General features: G+C 50.0%; 1 protein-coding gene across 9 annotated transcripts in view; it reads left to right on the top strand.

Annotated features, from left to right (window-relative positions):
- CADM1 (cell adhesion molecule 1) overlaps positions 1 to 14,300 on the top strand; it is a 138,337-nt gene extending 124,037 nt beyond the window's left edge. For 4 of the 9 annotated variants that reach the window (XM_032709351.1, XM_032709350.1, XM_032709349.1 and 1 more), the window contains 2 exons: positions 11,796 to 11,927; positions 12,119 to 14,300. In XM_032709351.1, coding sequence (XP_032565242.1) covers positions 11,796 to 11,927; positions 12,119 to 12,237 — 251 coding nt within the window. In that variant the 3' untranslated portion in view covers positions 12,238 to 14,300. Of the gene's footprint in view, positions 1 to 3,350; positions 3,405 to 5,340; positions 5,422 to 11,795; positions 11,928 to 12,118 lie in introns of all 9 variants that reach the window. The other 5 variants (XM_032709344.1, XM_032709343.1, XM_032709348.1 and 2 more) reach the window with 3 other exon arrangements.
- Positions 14,301 to 14,518: the final 218 nt, after the last annotated feature.

The raw sequence follows: 14,518 nt of genomic DNA, 5'->3' as shown, positions 1-14,518 counted from the left end.
GAGATTGCTAGCAAAGAAAACAGAATGTAAGGCCAGTGTGGAGCCAGCACAATGTTTCAATTGGGGAAAGGGGGTTTGAGCCATTTAAAGTTTTGGAGTGTATCCTAGAGGACTGGGGGGAAGGAGTCCTGTATGTGTGTGCATGTCCCAGTGGTAGCCAAGGCCCTGCCATTCCCGTTTCCTCCCGGAATGGAGTTGACGGCAGCGATGCATGAGTGACCAAACGCACGAACATTGTTAACTCTTTTGTTGAAAAATGAGAGCTTAACTGTGAATTTTCTGATGCACTTTCTCCTTTCTCTGCACTGTTCATTGCCAGAGCTCCAATAACAGCATGGTCATGGCCGGCAGGAAGGCTTGTGCTTCCACTGCACCCCACGAAGCCGGGGTTTCCCAGCTTCAGCCCTCCTCCCTCTCAGTGTGCCCCTGTGGGGTCAGGGTGCCAGCGAGGCTGAAATCACAGGTCCCACTGTTTGAGCTGGAAAATGGGCAGAGCTTGGTGGAGCCGGGAGCATCTGCACCTCTCAGCTGGGGGAGAAAGCGCTTTTTCTGCCCTGCCCCTCTCCCCACCAAAATGAACAGGCCAGTTTTTAATGTCCTGGCTGCTGTTGTCCCTCTGTGGGCGGGAGAGTTCAGACATCTGCCCTTGGTGGAGCCCCTCAGGTGAGACGCCCAGCTCACGTTTTGCCCCCTACACAAGCAGGATGTCTCCAAGCAGCCGTGACCTTGGACACACTGAACATTTGCCCGCTTTTTCCCAAATTTTCCCCTTGTCCTGTTGTAAGCAGAGAGCTTTAAGAGCTCAGAGTGATCTCCCAGGATGCAGGCGCTGCCAGCACAGGGTATTGCACGTGCAGCCCTGTCCGTCTGTCCGGCCATGGGGGGCTCAGAGCTGCTCCCCTCTCCCCCACCAAGGCAGGAACCAGGCGCTGCTGCCTCAGCACAGGCAGAATTTTTGCTCATCCTCATGGAAAGGTAGGGTGAAAAAAACCTTCTCTGAAGCTGGCAAAGCAGGAAGCCTGGAGTGAAGGTTAAAATAATGAAAACACCCCCGTTGCGAATGAAGAGCGACGAGAAAATACCTTGCCCATAATGCAGCAGGTAAATTATTTTACAGGCTGGAAATTCTTACCCGAAGGCCCATGTGGGATTTTAATTGCGGCCTTAACAGGGTTTGGTACAAGAACAGGTAACACTACTGTGTTACGCTCTTTTTGGGTTTTTTTGATAGCTCAGTCACTGAAAATGAGTTTTGCTTGGCTGCAGCCTGAGCCCGGCCGTGCCCCAGTGCCGGCTGCTCGCGCACCTTGACAGGTGCTACGGGAAAAGCCTCAGAGCTTTCTGCATTGCCATTATGCTCTGCCCGTCCAGCCGCCTCATTCCCTCTTGGAAATGCCCTACTTAAAAGTACAGCTAATAGTAAATACGTTCCTCAATATATTTTACAGATCCCGTCCTTGGGGCGGTTGAATAAAACATCACAGCGCTGTCTGCGCCCGCTGCGGGTCCGCGCGGCACCACAGAGCGCCGCATGAAACGGAATCCCTAATTGCTTATTTAGAGCCTGAGACGGGAGAGAAATTGGCTTTTCCTTAAAAAACAGAGGTAGTGTGGGAGCCCATAGAAATCTAAATAGAGCCGCGGTGCCCGTGTCCTCATGCAGGTGCCCGGTCGGGCTGAGGATGGGCTCATTGTGCCAACTGTGCCCACCAAGGATTTATCATTTCCAGGGAAATGGAGCCTAGTGAAAAGTTCCCTTTTATTTATCTAACAGGAGTAGTGGCAGACTTTCAATTCATCCCCTCAGAAGTGAAAAGAAGGGGCTTTACTAGCCGATATGAAAGTTTAATGAGAAAAATCAAGAAGTAATTTGCCACCTATTTAAATGCCTCACAACAGGTTTTAGCACCAGTCGGTGGCATTTGTGAGTGTCCCAGGTGCAGAGAGAAACTGAATTGTGGAATTGTTGCACGTTTTCTTTTGAAAAGGTTTTGTTTTTTTTTTTTTTGCTTCATAAAAAATGCAACATTGCCCTTTTTCATTAGTGAGAAAATGTAGTTCCTTTAAAAGGGAAGGGAAGGCTCTACAGAAGCAATTTTGGAGAGTTGAAGGGCTCCTCTGCTGAGTGCAGCTTTGCATGGCCCGTGCTTCTGTGAGTCAACTGTCATATTCATAGATTGTTCATAGAAAAAAGGCTCCTGAAAATCTGGAAAGGGCTCTCTGAAACCCAAGAGTGGCACACAAACAAATTTCCTGCTATTAATCTAAATGGCTTCCCACTTCAGAAGGTAATTCTAATGTAGCTTCCAGGTGATGTATTTAAAAACCAGTCACTGAAAACTAATTTTTAAGGAGCAATACATGTATATGTATTGTTGCTCAGCAGTGGGGCCAGTCTGCACGTTGACCATACTGCACTCACAGCTTTCCTGCTTCACTCAAGCACTGGTAGCAGTTTGTGAGCTGACAATTCCAGGCTCCCCAGTGCCCAGGGATGGGGGATCTCTTCATGGGAGGTTTTTTTTTTTTCACTTATGCATTTGCTTTAGCAGCCAGCAGCAAGTGAGCCCACAGGGTAATGCTGCCCCACCCCTCCTTTCAGTAGGTCTGGGTGGTCTCCAGGCTCTGGTTTGCCCTGTGACCAGTGCTGAGATGTCCCTCCAAGGGGCTGCTCTGCCTGCAGACCCTGGCACTTCCTCAAACTCCCAAACAAACAGACTAACACCCTCACAGACAGCGCTGGCTGCCTGTGGTGGCCATGACTGCATGCCTCCCTGACTGCTCTGTGAGCTTGGGGCACAGATGCTTTGCCCATAAACCCATCACATTTGGGCAAATGAACAAAAGCTGGTTTTGCCTGATGGTTTGGCAGAGGACACAGCCCACAGCCTGCAGAGGTGCCCTGCGGCCGTGAAACGAGGGGCTCAATATTCATCTTCACTCACTGATAAACGGCCGGGCTTGTCACCACCACCAAAAGCAATTGGATGGGGTGCAAAATTGGAAGAAAGTTTTCCATGGCTCTGTGTATGGCAGGACCGAAATCGGCCTGGACTAAATTGGGGAATTGCCCAAGCCAGAGTTTGGGGGCTCTGCATGCTGTTATGAGTGAGTGGTCTCGATGCCATGTCTCGTGTGCCAACAGTGTAGAGCGAGGAGCGTTTCTGTCTGTAATAAAGGCCACGATTGCACTCGTGTCACACGACGGCTCTGCCCGCACCAGCAGACGGTGGCGAGTGACTGATGCATTCTCTTTTTCCCCCCCAAGAAATTCATCCTCAGTTCTTAAGTGTGTTGTTTTTTGTCGCTTGAGAAACGCAGAGAAAAACGAGTTTGTTTTTACTTGTAAGGCTTTACTCAGTTGCCCAATTCGGCCGAGGAGCTGGACTATGGGGATCTCTCAGGTAAGGGCTAGTCCGTAGGTAACCCGCTGCTCTCCTTCGCTAGACACTGGTTCCACTCTGATTTCTGCATCTTGGCCATGTTGCATTGTGCAGTCGCTGTGGCGCAGCCATTCTCCCCACGCTCTCACAGCTTGGATGTGCTCTCCTTTCTGTTGGGGTTTTCCTTCCTTTTTTTTTGGTTTTGGCACCCATTTCTGTGTGGCACCCTCGGGGCGGGAGGTGCAGGGCGCCGAGGCCAACCATTGCAGTTCCCTCCCAGCTGGGATTTTTTGAGCACTGATTTGGAGACCGGTTGAGTTGAATCTTTGCTTGTAAAACACTCAATTCTGCCATATTCTGTGAAACCACCCTTAAAACAGGTGGCTGGCCCTAACTCTCAACTACTTGGAGATTCCTTGGTGTACGAGCATCAGGTTGGGGGTAAAATGGAGGTGATTGTTTTATCAGCAAGGTAAAACCAAGTAAATGGTTCAACCTTTTTTTTTTTATCCACACTGGACTGGAAGGGGCATAAAAGCATCCCCATGGCTGGTCCTTGCCAATCAGTGGTGATCCAGATTAAAGTACAACAGCATCTTCAGTGGATGCATCTGGTATATTCAGAACAGGGCCTGTACCAGGGGTTTCCTATAGAAATCCACCTGATTTTTTTGCTCCCACTTGCAGAGCATCCCTGCAGACTCATTGTACCTGCCAGACTCTGAGGTTGCATGTGGCCACTCCAACACAGGGTGCAGAATCTCAGCCATAAGGCAGGAGCAGCCCTTTGTCCCTCCAGGAAGAGTCTGCCCAGGGGGATTGTGGCTCATTGCTGTTCCCTTCAGGGGTTCCAGCATGGAGGAAAAAATAACCCCAAAAAAAGCAAACACCTGAGTCCTCATTCTGTCAAACAGGCGCTTCCCTTTCACCCAGTCAAATCAGGAGCATCCCATCCTGTCAGTCACTACTAGTGTGCTTTGGTCAAGAGGTCAGAAAGGATGGATTTGTTCCTGGTGTGTTTTAACCCTGAGCGATGCTAACGATTATTGTTGTGAGCCCAGTCCAGATCCCATAGGTAAGATACAGCAGGGCTCCTGTGAACATCCCTGAGGGGATGGGGAATAATTGTTTTGCTCTGATAAGCTTTTTTACTTTTCAAAATTGTATTTTTTAAGGAAAAATGCACCGTTTGGTGAATGAAGAGAAGAACAGGAAACAATTCCACAAAGGAATTGCCCGAAATTGGTGTCTGCTCTGCAACCTGCCCTTCCCAGCAGTGCCAGTCTCTGCCGCCTGTGCTGAGGCTGCAGAGTGCTTGCACTGCCCAGAGGGGCTCACACCTTTCCCAGAGCACACAGCTCAGTGTTGTCCTTGTTCTGAATCTGGAAGGGAAGCCAAAATTTCCCCCAGCTTATAGGAATGCAGCACAGACAGAGCCACTGCCCACAGCGAGTGCCCTTTGTGCACTGCTGAACGTCCATTTTGGAGCATCCGTTTGGATACTGATTGAATTTTTTTTTCCTAAGAATTTCAAAATTTTGCTTGTTGCTCTCGGTCACTCCTGTCTGCCCAAAGGGCAATCATTCCTGGTCAGGTGTGGCCAGGATCATACCTTGTCAGGTATTGGGGGGCACTAGAGAGAGAGCCCTGGGCCATTCTCTGCTACAAACTGAGCGGCCTCCATCCTGTAGCCCCTGCTCAGAGTGCTGGGAAACTGAAACCAGGTCCCATTTTTGGCCCCAGGCCAGCACATTTGGGCTCTCAGACGGGTGGTCCAGGTGAGTGCTGGAGCTGAGCTTTCCATTGGGAATGCCGCCCTCTGCTCCGGCGGGAGCGGGCAGTGGGAGCCCTGGGGACTGTCCTGCGGGATGCAGGGCATGTGCCCACCCCACGGGAGACCGTGGCGTGGCGGGCACAGAGCTGCTGCTGTGTTTGCTCAGTGTGCTGTTCCTTCCAGGTACTCCTGTCCCGCTAACAGCTTCAACGGAGGCTCTGCCGACCGTGCAATTAAGTAATGCATCCCTTGCCTTCCAGCCAGGTAGCCTGAGTCCAGAGCCGTCCTGCTCTTCCTGGCCGAGCTCTGTGTGTCCGTGCCTCTTGCAATCCTCCTCTTGTTCCTCACATCCCGAGCCCTCAGGGTGCAGAGAGGGCTGACCTCGCACCCCAGTTCCTTATTGCAGCCCAGTGCAGTCCGACAGGCAGGATTCCTGCAGCGCTGAACCTTGAGGGCAAAGCACTGAGAGAGAGAGAGAGAGAGTGTGTGTGTGTGTGTGTGTGTGTGTGTGTACCTGCACATGCACACAGGTGTGTGTGTGTGTGTGTGTGGGTGTGTGGGTGTGTGGGTGTGTGTGTGCCAGCACTCCCGCTCTGCTCCAGAGCGTTGGTACCTCCTGTAAAACAGGGAACGGTCACGACGGCCCCACGTAGCCTCCACATCAGGCTGGATTACCTGATCCAAACCTGATCAGCACCTTTGCAGAGGGGGTGCTGGGGGATCCATTGCTGCCAACTGTGAGCGAGGCTCCCTTTCCCAGCAGAGGATCCCCGGGAGCAGCGCTGGGCACAGCCAGGGTGAGCACAGCTCTTCAGACAAAGTGTGTTATTTTTCATGAAGCGATCCTGAAATGGGTCGCTGAAGGGGGAGCTTATTGATTGAAGAAGGATGAACTCAAATTTCTCTGGCTTAAATTAGACCAAATTCAATTAAGATACGACAGGCAGGTTAACGCTGCTCTTTAACAGCCCCTCAATAAATTAGAGGAGGGGTTGTCTGCTCCACACCACACTGTGGGAAAGAACAACATTATTGCTCATCCTGTCACACACAGGCAGTGATTTCTGTCCTCCCACATCGTGGCTAAGTGTTCATGGAATAACAACAGCCTGTTCTTCCACCAGCACCCCCACCAAGCCCTACCTTTAAGTGCTGCTCCATCATTTCAAAAACTTCATTCCACAAAAGAATTGACCCCAAGTGCAGTGGGGAGATGTCAGTGCAATCCTCACGTTTCCTGCCTCGAGGAAAAAGGGATAGTTGGCTAACCAGGTTTTCAGAAGTGCCCAAGTGACTTAGGGCCATTAGCATCTACATGATGACCTGTGGGAGCTTCAGTCAGGTTGGTGTGATAATCATTTCATAAACTAAGTAATAACCAGAGTTAGAAGAGATGACTAAGTTAGGAATTCCTCAAAGCCACTGGCATTGGTTTCCTTTCCCCTGCTGTGATGCAGGTGTTGCCTGCACCTCTGGGAAGCTCAGGAGCTGTCAGTGGGTTCACTGTGTATAAGCTTGAGCATGTGCACACACACAAGTTAAGCCCACACTGTCCAATGTCAGGAGTTTGACATTAATTTCACCCAGAAATAGAAGGTAAATTTTTGTGAGAGTGCAGCAGTAAATCCCAATATGCAAAAATTAACGTATAAACTACATTTCCACAGAAATCTTCTGTTCTCTGCTTTTACAGCAACAGTGTGCATAGAGGAGGGTCAGGGTGGCCCAGAGATAGCCCAAAATGTTACAGAACATTGGGCTACAGAATGCAAAGGCTGAGGGAGGTGAGGAGGAGGGACAGGAGACTGGAGCAGCACGCAGCAGGGGCTGCATAAAACCTGGGCTTTCCCCCACCACAGCAGGACAGGCTGTGTCTCCCGGTGCTGCTTTTGCTCCACACCTCTGGCACAGAGCAGGGGAGAGTGTATTCAGCTGGAGAGGGTGCTGGGGCACCCAGGGAGGGGCACTGTGTGAAGCAGGACCGGTGCCAGCAGCTCAGGGGGCCGGTGCCAGCTCATCCCGGCTGAGGGAGTCGCTGGAAGGAGCTGCTGCCTTCAGGTGCTCCAGGATGCTCGTGGGTACAGAGGGTTCCCGTCACCAAGGTGAGCCCAAACCTGCTGCTTCAAGCCCCACGGGACCCACTGCTGAGAGCGTGGGGAGCACTGAAGGTAAATACGAGGTGGTTTGACCCAAATAGGTCTGAAACTGTTGGTGTGGGTGTAAATGAGATTTAAAATACAGGCAGCCAGGTCCAATCCAGTCTTGCTTTTAGTCTGGAGAAGCTGCTGCTGACAGAGTTGAATATCCTTAGATACATCTATATTTAAAACCTTGTTAAAATGGAATCGAGTGGAACTTTTTATTGAGAAGTTGGGAGCAGGAAAGTCTTTCCTCTGCTAAAGCTCAGTGTAAGTGCTGATCCAGACTGTCAGGGTGTTGCCATTACCATCACCAGTATTTTTCTTGAGAGCCCACAGAAAGCTGGTTTTAGCAATTACATCGGCAGAAATTTTAGAAAACTGGAGATCAATACATTTATTTTTTTAAAAGGGTCTCCCCCAAGCCCTCATAGCTGAGAACCTGCAGGTTTGAATCACAGGTGTTGGTTGTCAGTACTTAGATGGACAATCCCCAGCTCAGCATCTGCTCTGTGCTGCTCCTGGCCCTTGGAATTAGTTCCTTAGTTTGCTGATGAGTAGGAACCAGCCCCACATCCCTTTCTTTCCTGTGTACATGCTGTTTGCTGAACTGCACTTTTTGTGTAAAGGAAAACTTCAGGGTTCCCATTCCAGAGGTATAATCACTGTTTTGTTGATTGCATGAACAGTTGGTTAAAACAATCAGCAAAAATTAATTTAAAGCTACCTATGTCTCCTCCTGCCCACCCCCAGAAGGGGTCCCACAGTGCTCCTGTGCTGTGCAGTGGTTTTGCTCAGTGCTGCATCCCACGGAACCCTGGCACCCCCTGATGTGGGGCACAGCCCTGCCGGTCCTTCAGGGGAGGCAGCGCAGCACTTGAAAAGAAAAAATTGATTTTTTTTTTTTTTTCCTGCTTGAGCTCAGTTCTGGCAGGTGGATTGTACCATTACCACTGCAGTTTTCCTTTAAGGTGCTTTGGTGCCAAGCAAAGCATCGACCCAAAAACAGTTCAGCTGAGGTGCACCGTAGCTGCAGAGTAGCTCCAAGGGGGGCATGTTGGTGAGAACATGCCATGATGTCTGTCCCTTCTGTGCCCTTCTCTCCCTCCTTCTATACCCCCACCCACAAAAACCCACAAGCAAACCCAAACCAAAACCATAATAGGAAAATTCCTGACGATTTGCTGGAGAGACCAGGATCCAGCTTGCTCCAATATATATTAACATCCTAATGGGAAAGCTCTGCATGTATACATTTACTGCGCCCTGACAAGAGGGAATTAAATGTCAGAAGGATTTGTAGCATCTGTAATTGAATTGGTGCTGAGAAAAGCAAATCTTGAGGAAGAATAACATATTAGGATTAGCAAATAATGTGGCATTTTGTCAGTTCCTGCCATCTCGGCTGTTCCCTCTTCAGCAATAAAGTTGTGATTTCTGGTTTAATCAGAGATAGGAGGCAGGAATAGCTTGGGTGAATTGGAGGCAGCATTTAAAGCAGATTCTGGTTGTTAAGGTCAAGTCTCTCCTGGGCACAAATTTGAGGAATTATTCCTTGCTCCATAGACCTGACACTTTGTTAATTAGCAGTGAAATAGTGAGGGGCAGGACGTGAAGGGGCTGTTCCTGTGCTGGCTGTTCCTGTGCACAGACGGGTTTGCTGGGAGCAGTGTCGGAATTGCTGGTGGTGGAGTTGGGCTTTGCTGTGCCCACGGTGCTGGCAGGCAGAGCTCGTGGTGATGGGTCACACCGCTGGAGCATGTGAGGTCTGAGGAGGTGCTGGAGGCAGGGAGAAGAGCTGCTGCAGGAGGAATGTTTTAGGTCATGTGTGAGCTTGAGGATGTGTTTAGCCACGTGCATAACAGTGTGAACTTGGGGCTGGCACCTCGCAGGGGTCTTCTTTAACAGACATAATTGAGGAAAACAGCCCTGCATGTCCCAGGAGGCCAACTCATGCCTAACAAACTGTGCTGAGCAGAACTGCCAGCCAGGTTTTAGGCCGAAGTCCCTTCTCAGGGGAACCTTCTCTCCGTGCTCTCGGTGTGATGCCGTCCTAAGGGAAGACCTGAGGGATGTGTTGGGCATGAGGCTTTGGCACAGCCCCTGTCTCTGTGGTGGTGGGTCGGTGTGACAGCGTGGAAGCTGCCGCTGCCAGCACGAGCTCACCATGGCTTCGTCTTTCCAGAACTTTAATTTATGGTGATGAAGAAAAAATGCCTCTTGATGCAAAATCCTGCTGGAAGCACATTACAGAGCCATAACTCAGCGTGTTTATGCCCCTCAGCTGTTCCAGATGTCAACAAGCCACTCATCTGCCCAGGCTGGGATGCTGCTGGCTGCGCCGAGTGCAGCCGAGTGGAACTGGGCGCAAAGTTTCTAAAAAAAAAATAAAATAAGAAAAAAAACGTAATTCAGCGTGCCTAAAGCAGCTGCTCCAGCAGATGAGCCAGTTTAGTTGCTCTGCAGAGAGGCCGGATTAGCTGAGCTGCAGCAGTGGTGGGAAGGCTGTGTCAGAGCAGGAGCTCCCGGGATGCCCAGGGTGGCCGGTTTTCCTCCAGCTGCCATCCTGGGCAGGCAGCAGAGCCTGTGCCTGGGCGAGGGGGTCAGCTTGGCACCCCACAGCGCCTCTGTGGGCACCTCTGCCATCGGCCTGCAGGGATACTTGGCCGCTCACCAGAGCAGCAAACACTGGAAGCCATCACGGCACAGTCTGTTCCCTCTGCAGGTGAGACAGAGAGTTCCCTTTTGCCATGCTTTTGGATTCCTTGGCACAGTCTCTCCACAGTGCCATGGCACGTGGCAGCAAAGGTTTTTGATTTGCAGGGGAATCTTTTTTGGCCACAGTTTTTAGCTGGTTTTAGCTTCTCAGCCAAGCTACTGGAAGGGGCTCCCTCTCCATGGTGTCCCTCGCCGTGCCCTGGCTCAGCCCAGCATCCCCCTGCCTGCACTGGAGCTCCTGCTCTCAGGAGGTTACTCGAAGGGGCTTTTTTTCTTAAATTGTTTTAATTAAAAGGCGCTTTATGGTGCTCTGGGTCCCAGATTATTTACTTGGGTCCCTCAGTCCTTAATCTTGGAGCAGAATTGGAAATATCGATAGAAAGTGTAAATCCCAGCTGCTGCTCGAAAGCTTTGTATCAGGTCTCGGCTCAAAAGAGCCCCATTACCTTCAGCTGTCACGGATCTGTACGCTTGATCGATAAACTTCAAATATTATTAGAGGTGGAGGCTTCAGAGATTTGCTCTGTTCTTTGGAGGGAGACGGAGATAAATCTTTCTTAAAAATTGACTTGCATTTGCTCTCTCAGTCGTCCTGGCAAAACGCATTTCTCCGAGGTGTCCAGGCAGGCGCAGGCAGGACAGATTTATGGGCCATGTGCTTCTTGTAGTGAAAGATTTAAATGGTAAATCCTTCACATATGACTTCACAAATCATGTAAAGTTAAAAGATTTTTACCGTTTCTGTTGCTGCTGTGCTTAAATTGTAAGGTATGGCCAGTAAATCATTTTAATGGAGGTGTCGCGCTTGACTCACTAAAAAAAAGAGACAATGGTTTAGCTTCTATTCCAAAATGTTAATGTATTAATCAGCGGGAGAATAATTGTTTTTTACTGCGTTATAAATCTCAGTTGCCATTAGGATTGCAGCGAGGGTTGATGTAGCTGCGTTCTTAAATTAAAATTGTTTACACTGCTATACATTCATTTTACATGGCCATAGCTCATCCGGGGTTCATTCCGGAGCTGTTCCTCCGCCACATCAGTCATCCCTCTCCCGGGTGACGGCGTCTCGAGGGAGAGGCGCTTCTGAAAGGAAACTAATTGTGTGGTGAGGAGTTAAACAAACGCAGTAAAGCAGTCGGAGGCACCGTTCAGTTACTGTTCACTGTCAGCCTCAGAGTCGCTGTTACAGTTTGGGTCAAGAGTGTTGTGTCCTCATGGGCTGCATCAAACAGCAAAGGTGGTGGTTAAAGGTGGAACCCAGACGAGTCGGGGCAGAGGATGGTTGTAAACAGATTTTCTGGGCTGGGTTTAGGGCAAGGAGCGTTTTGGGCTGAAGTTGAAATATTTTCAACAGGGCACTCGTTAATGACATTTCTCAGAGCTAAATATTAATACTCCCGTATTGCACTGCTCTTCCCTGTGCCCCACCCACAAGGGAGGCTGAAATTTGGGGAGCACTGTGGGGAAGTTGCCCAGAGCAGGTCCCCACCGACGACTCCGTGTGCCCTCCCTCCCCTCTCCCAGCTGTCTCCCACGTGTGTAGTTGTAGTGCTGCTGCTTTTAGCGGAGAACACCTCACGAGTCGAGCTGCCAGATCAGTTCGGCTCCGGACGAAGTTCCTCTGCCTGAACTCATCTGTTCTAGTTAGCTCCGTGTTTCACCCCTGCTCCTCTGGAGAGCCCGAGGGCAGCTCTTCCTGTCCTGGGAGCAGCTGTCGCCAGACCTGCCGAGAGCATCGCAGTAAGTCCCCGATTCTTATTCCTCTTCTGATCTCGACAGATTCCCGCGCGGGTGAGGAGGGGGCGATACGCAGCGTGGACCACGCCGTGGTTGGCGGCGTCGTTGCCGTCGTCGTCTTCGCGATGCTTTGCCTACTCATCATTTTAGGGCGATATTTTGCCAGACATAAAGGTAAGACAAAGACTGAAACTGGAGCACAAGAGGCCTGGCACGTGTGTCCCCTCCCTCGTCAGGTTGTGCTGTCTGATGTGACAGACCCCCCAGTTTCTCTCCCAGTGGCATTTTTGTTTCCTTCATCAGTCTCTCCCTTGGCACCATGCCAGGACTCACGAGGAGTCACAGAGCCTCCTCTTCCCTTGCAGGTACATACTTCACTCATGAAGCCAAAGGAGCAGATGATGCGGCCGACGCAGACACAGCCATCATCAATGCAGAGGGGGGACAAAACAACTCTGAGGAAAAGAAAGAGTACTTCATCTAGAGCAGCCTTGGTTCCCATGAGGTGTCCAACCGTGGACGGTTACTACTGGCCCTATTTAAACGCTACAGAGACAGTGATCTTGGAAGTTGCAACCAGCTTGTGTCTTTTTTTTTTAAGGAAAAAAAAAGCAAATGGGTGGAGAGCGGTGAGGCCGGGAGGGTCCGGGATTCGCTGTGTAAAAATATTCCTCGTAAAGTACACTCTGCTGTTCGACACCTCAGTTCGTTTGGGTTTTCTTTTTTTGGCCAAGTCCAGCTTGGATTTAGTTTAGTGAAGTCATTTGCAGAAGATTCTGTGCCTTGTTTAATTTCTGTTCGTTCGGGTCGGGGGGAGGCTGGGAAGAAGAGGGGCTTCTGTGCGTTAGTTCCCTTCGGGTTTCTGTGGCTCTTCGTTTCCCCTTTCCTGTTTCTGGAGTTGCCAGCTGGGACCCCGTGGAGTAGGTGCGTTTCTCTGAAGGTGTTTCCCCTTTTTTCTCTTCACCGGTTTCCGTTCAGAACTCGAGCTCATCGGAGGAGAACCAGCACATTTTAGATGCGTAGTTTGCAGTTCAGTGTGCCCGTGTCCCGTTCCCCTGTCACCGTCAAGGCTCGGATAACACCCCCCGAGCCCCTCTTTGTGGCTGTTTCAGGTGCTTTCAATGGTGGCGGCTGGGAAATGGGCTGGAACTCGGCAGAGGTGCTGCTCGACCACGGGGATGCAGGAGTGGGCTCCTTGCTGGGCAGGCAGAGCCCTCCCGGGTGCAGGGGCATCTCCTCATCCTCTCCTGCTCGGCAGCCGCAGGGGCAGCAGGTAAAGCCCCTCTGATGCGTGAGCCCAGACCTGGAGAGCAGCTGGATGAACAAAACTGCCTTTTTTTCTACCGCTAAGTAAAAGTGGGAATTCGCGTTAACACGAGCGTGCTAATGACCACTAAAGCCATAGGTGCACGGGAGACTCTGGCTCAGTCGGAATCAGAAGCAGCAGGTAGCAAACCGCAGCGGGAGGACGGTATAAAGTTATAGATGCTGACTTTTTTTTGGTGAGTAATCATGGATTTCGAGCGATACTTTTTTTAATTGTGTTTACGTGGCAAATGTATCTGATTTATTTAAGGGAAGCATTAATCTTAGCGTCAGGTTTTGGGGACTTTTTAGGGGTTTTTGGGGCGGGGGGGGCATTTTTGTGCGTTCGTTTTTTAATCGTTGTTTTTGGTAGGATCATTACAGTGCAGGATTCCTTTGGGAACGGGGCGGGGCCTGACGCAGCGAGCGAGCCCGTTCCCGGGCAGTATTCCGTCTTTCCCCTTCTCTTCACGAGCAGAACCCCGCGAAACGCCCTTTTTCCCCGAGCAGATTTTGCCGAGCGCAGCTCTGTCCTGAGCCCTCAGCACCATTGCCAAACCCCATCGTGGTGAGAAGCAGCCAGGTCGGGGCCGGGGGCTCCGTGGCCCGGTGGTGGCGGGACGGGACGGGCATCCTGGCCTTGAGCAGCCCATCTTTGTTTGGAAGTGTACCGTAGTGCAGTGTTACCGATGTAACTTTGACTTACAATGTTGACATGTCTCAGGTTCATGTGTTTGATTGGTGTTTTCCGTCTCAGGTAGATTGCAAAAATTTCGGCCCCACGCATTGGAAAAAAAATGAAAAAAAAAAAACCACATAAAAACAGGAGAAAAAAATCCAGGAAAATATGAATTTTAGTTGTATATCGGTTTATGTATTTTTTCTTCAGTATACAGTGCACTGTTGAAATGTATTGTTGAGTATTACTTTGTACAGCTTTAGATCATTAGGATTTTGAAGCGTGAAGAAAGAACAACCTTGTTTAAAGGAGGATCACAAATGAAGGACGCGGAACTGATGATAAACAACCTTGTTCTTTATTTACCCGGCCTTTTTATTTTTTCCCCTTAGGCCAGTTCTGTTTTAAGGTGTCCATGGAAGATGTTACAGTGTAAGAAAATACATATCCATCTGTTCCCATTCACATTTTGTATTGGTTCATGTATCCCATTTTTACAAAGGAAAAGAAGTACTATAAAATATCTGTCTTCTTAATAAAAAAAAATTAATGTTACAAAACTAGATCTTGTTTTGAACTCTTTATCCCTGGCTGTCACAGAGACCACCATCAGATCTCACCCACCGACGTGGGCAGAAGGAGCTGGGGCTGAGCAGGTAACACCCAGCACTGCCTGGGGCAAGAGGAGTTAAACCTGATGCACTGAAGCTGTGTTAAATATAGAGTAGATTTCACAAGTTTCTTGTTTATAGTTGCTGAATTGTTTTATTTGGGGAGTATT

The sequence above is a fragment of the Chiroxiphia lanceolata genome, chromosome 23, assembly GCF_009829145.1.
Source record: "Chiroxiphia lanceolata isolate bChiLan1 chromosome 23, bChiLan1.pri, whole genome shotgun sequence".
Lineage (NCBI taxonomy): Eukaryota > Metazoa > Chordata > Aves > Passeriformes > Pipridae > Chiroxiphia > Chiroxiphia lanceolata.
Note: the sequence above shows the minus strand (reverse complement) of the source record. Positions and strands in the feature narration are given on the sequence as shown.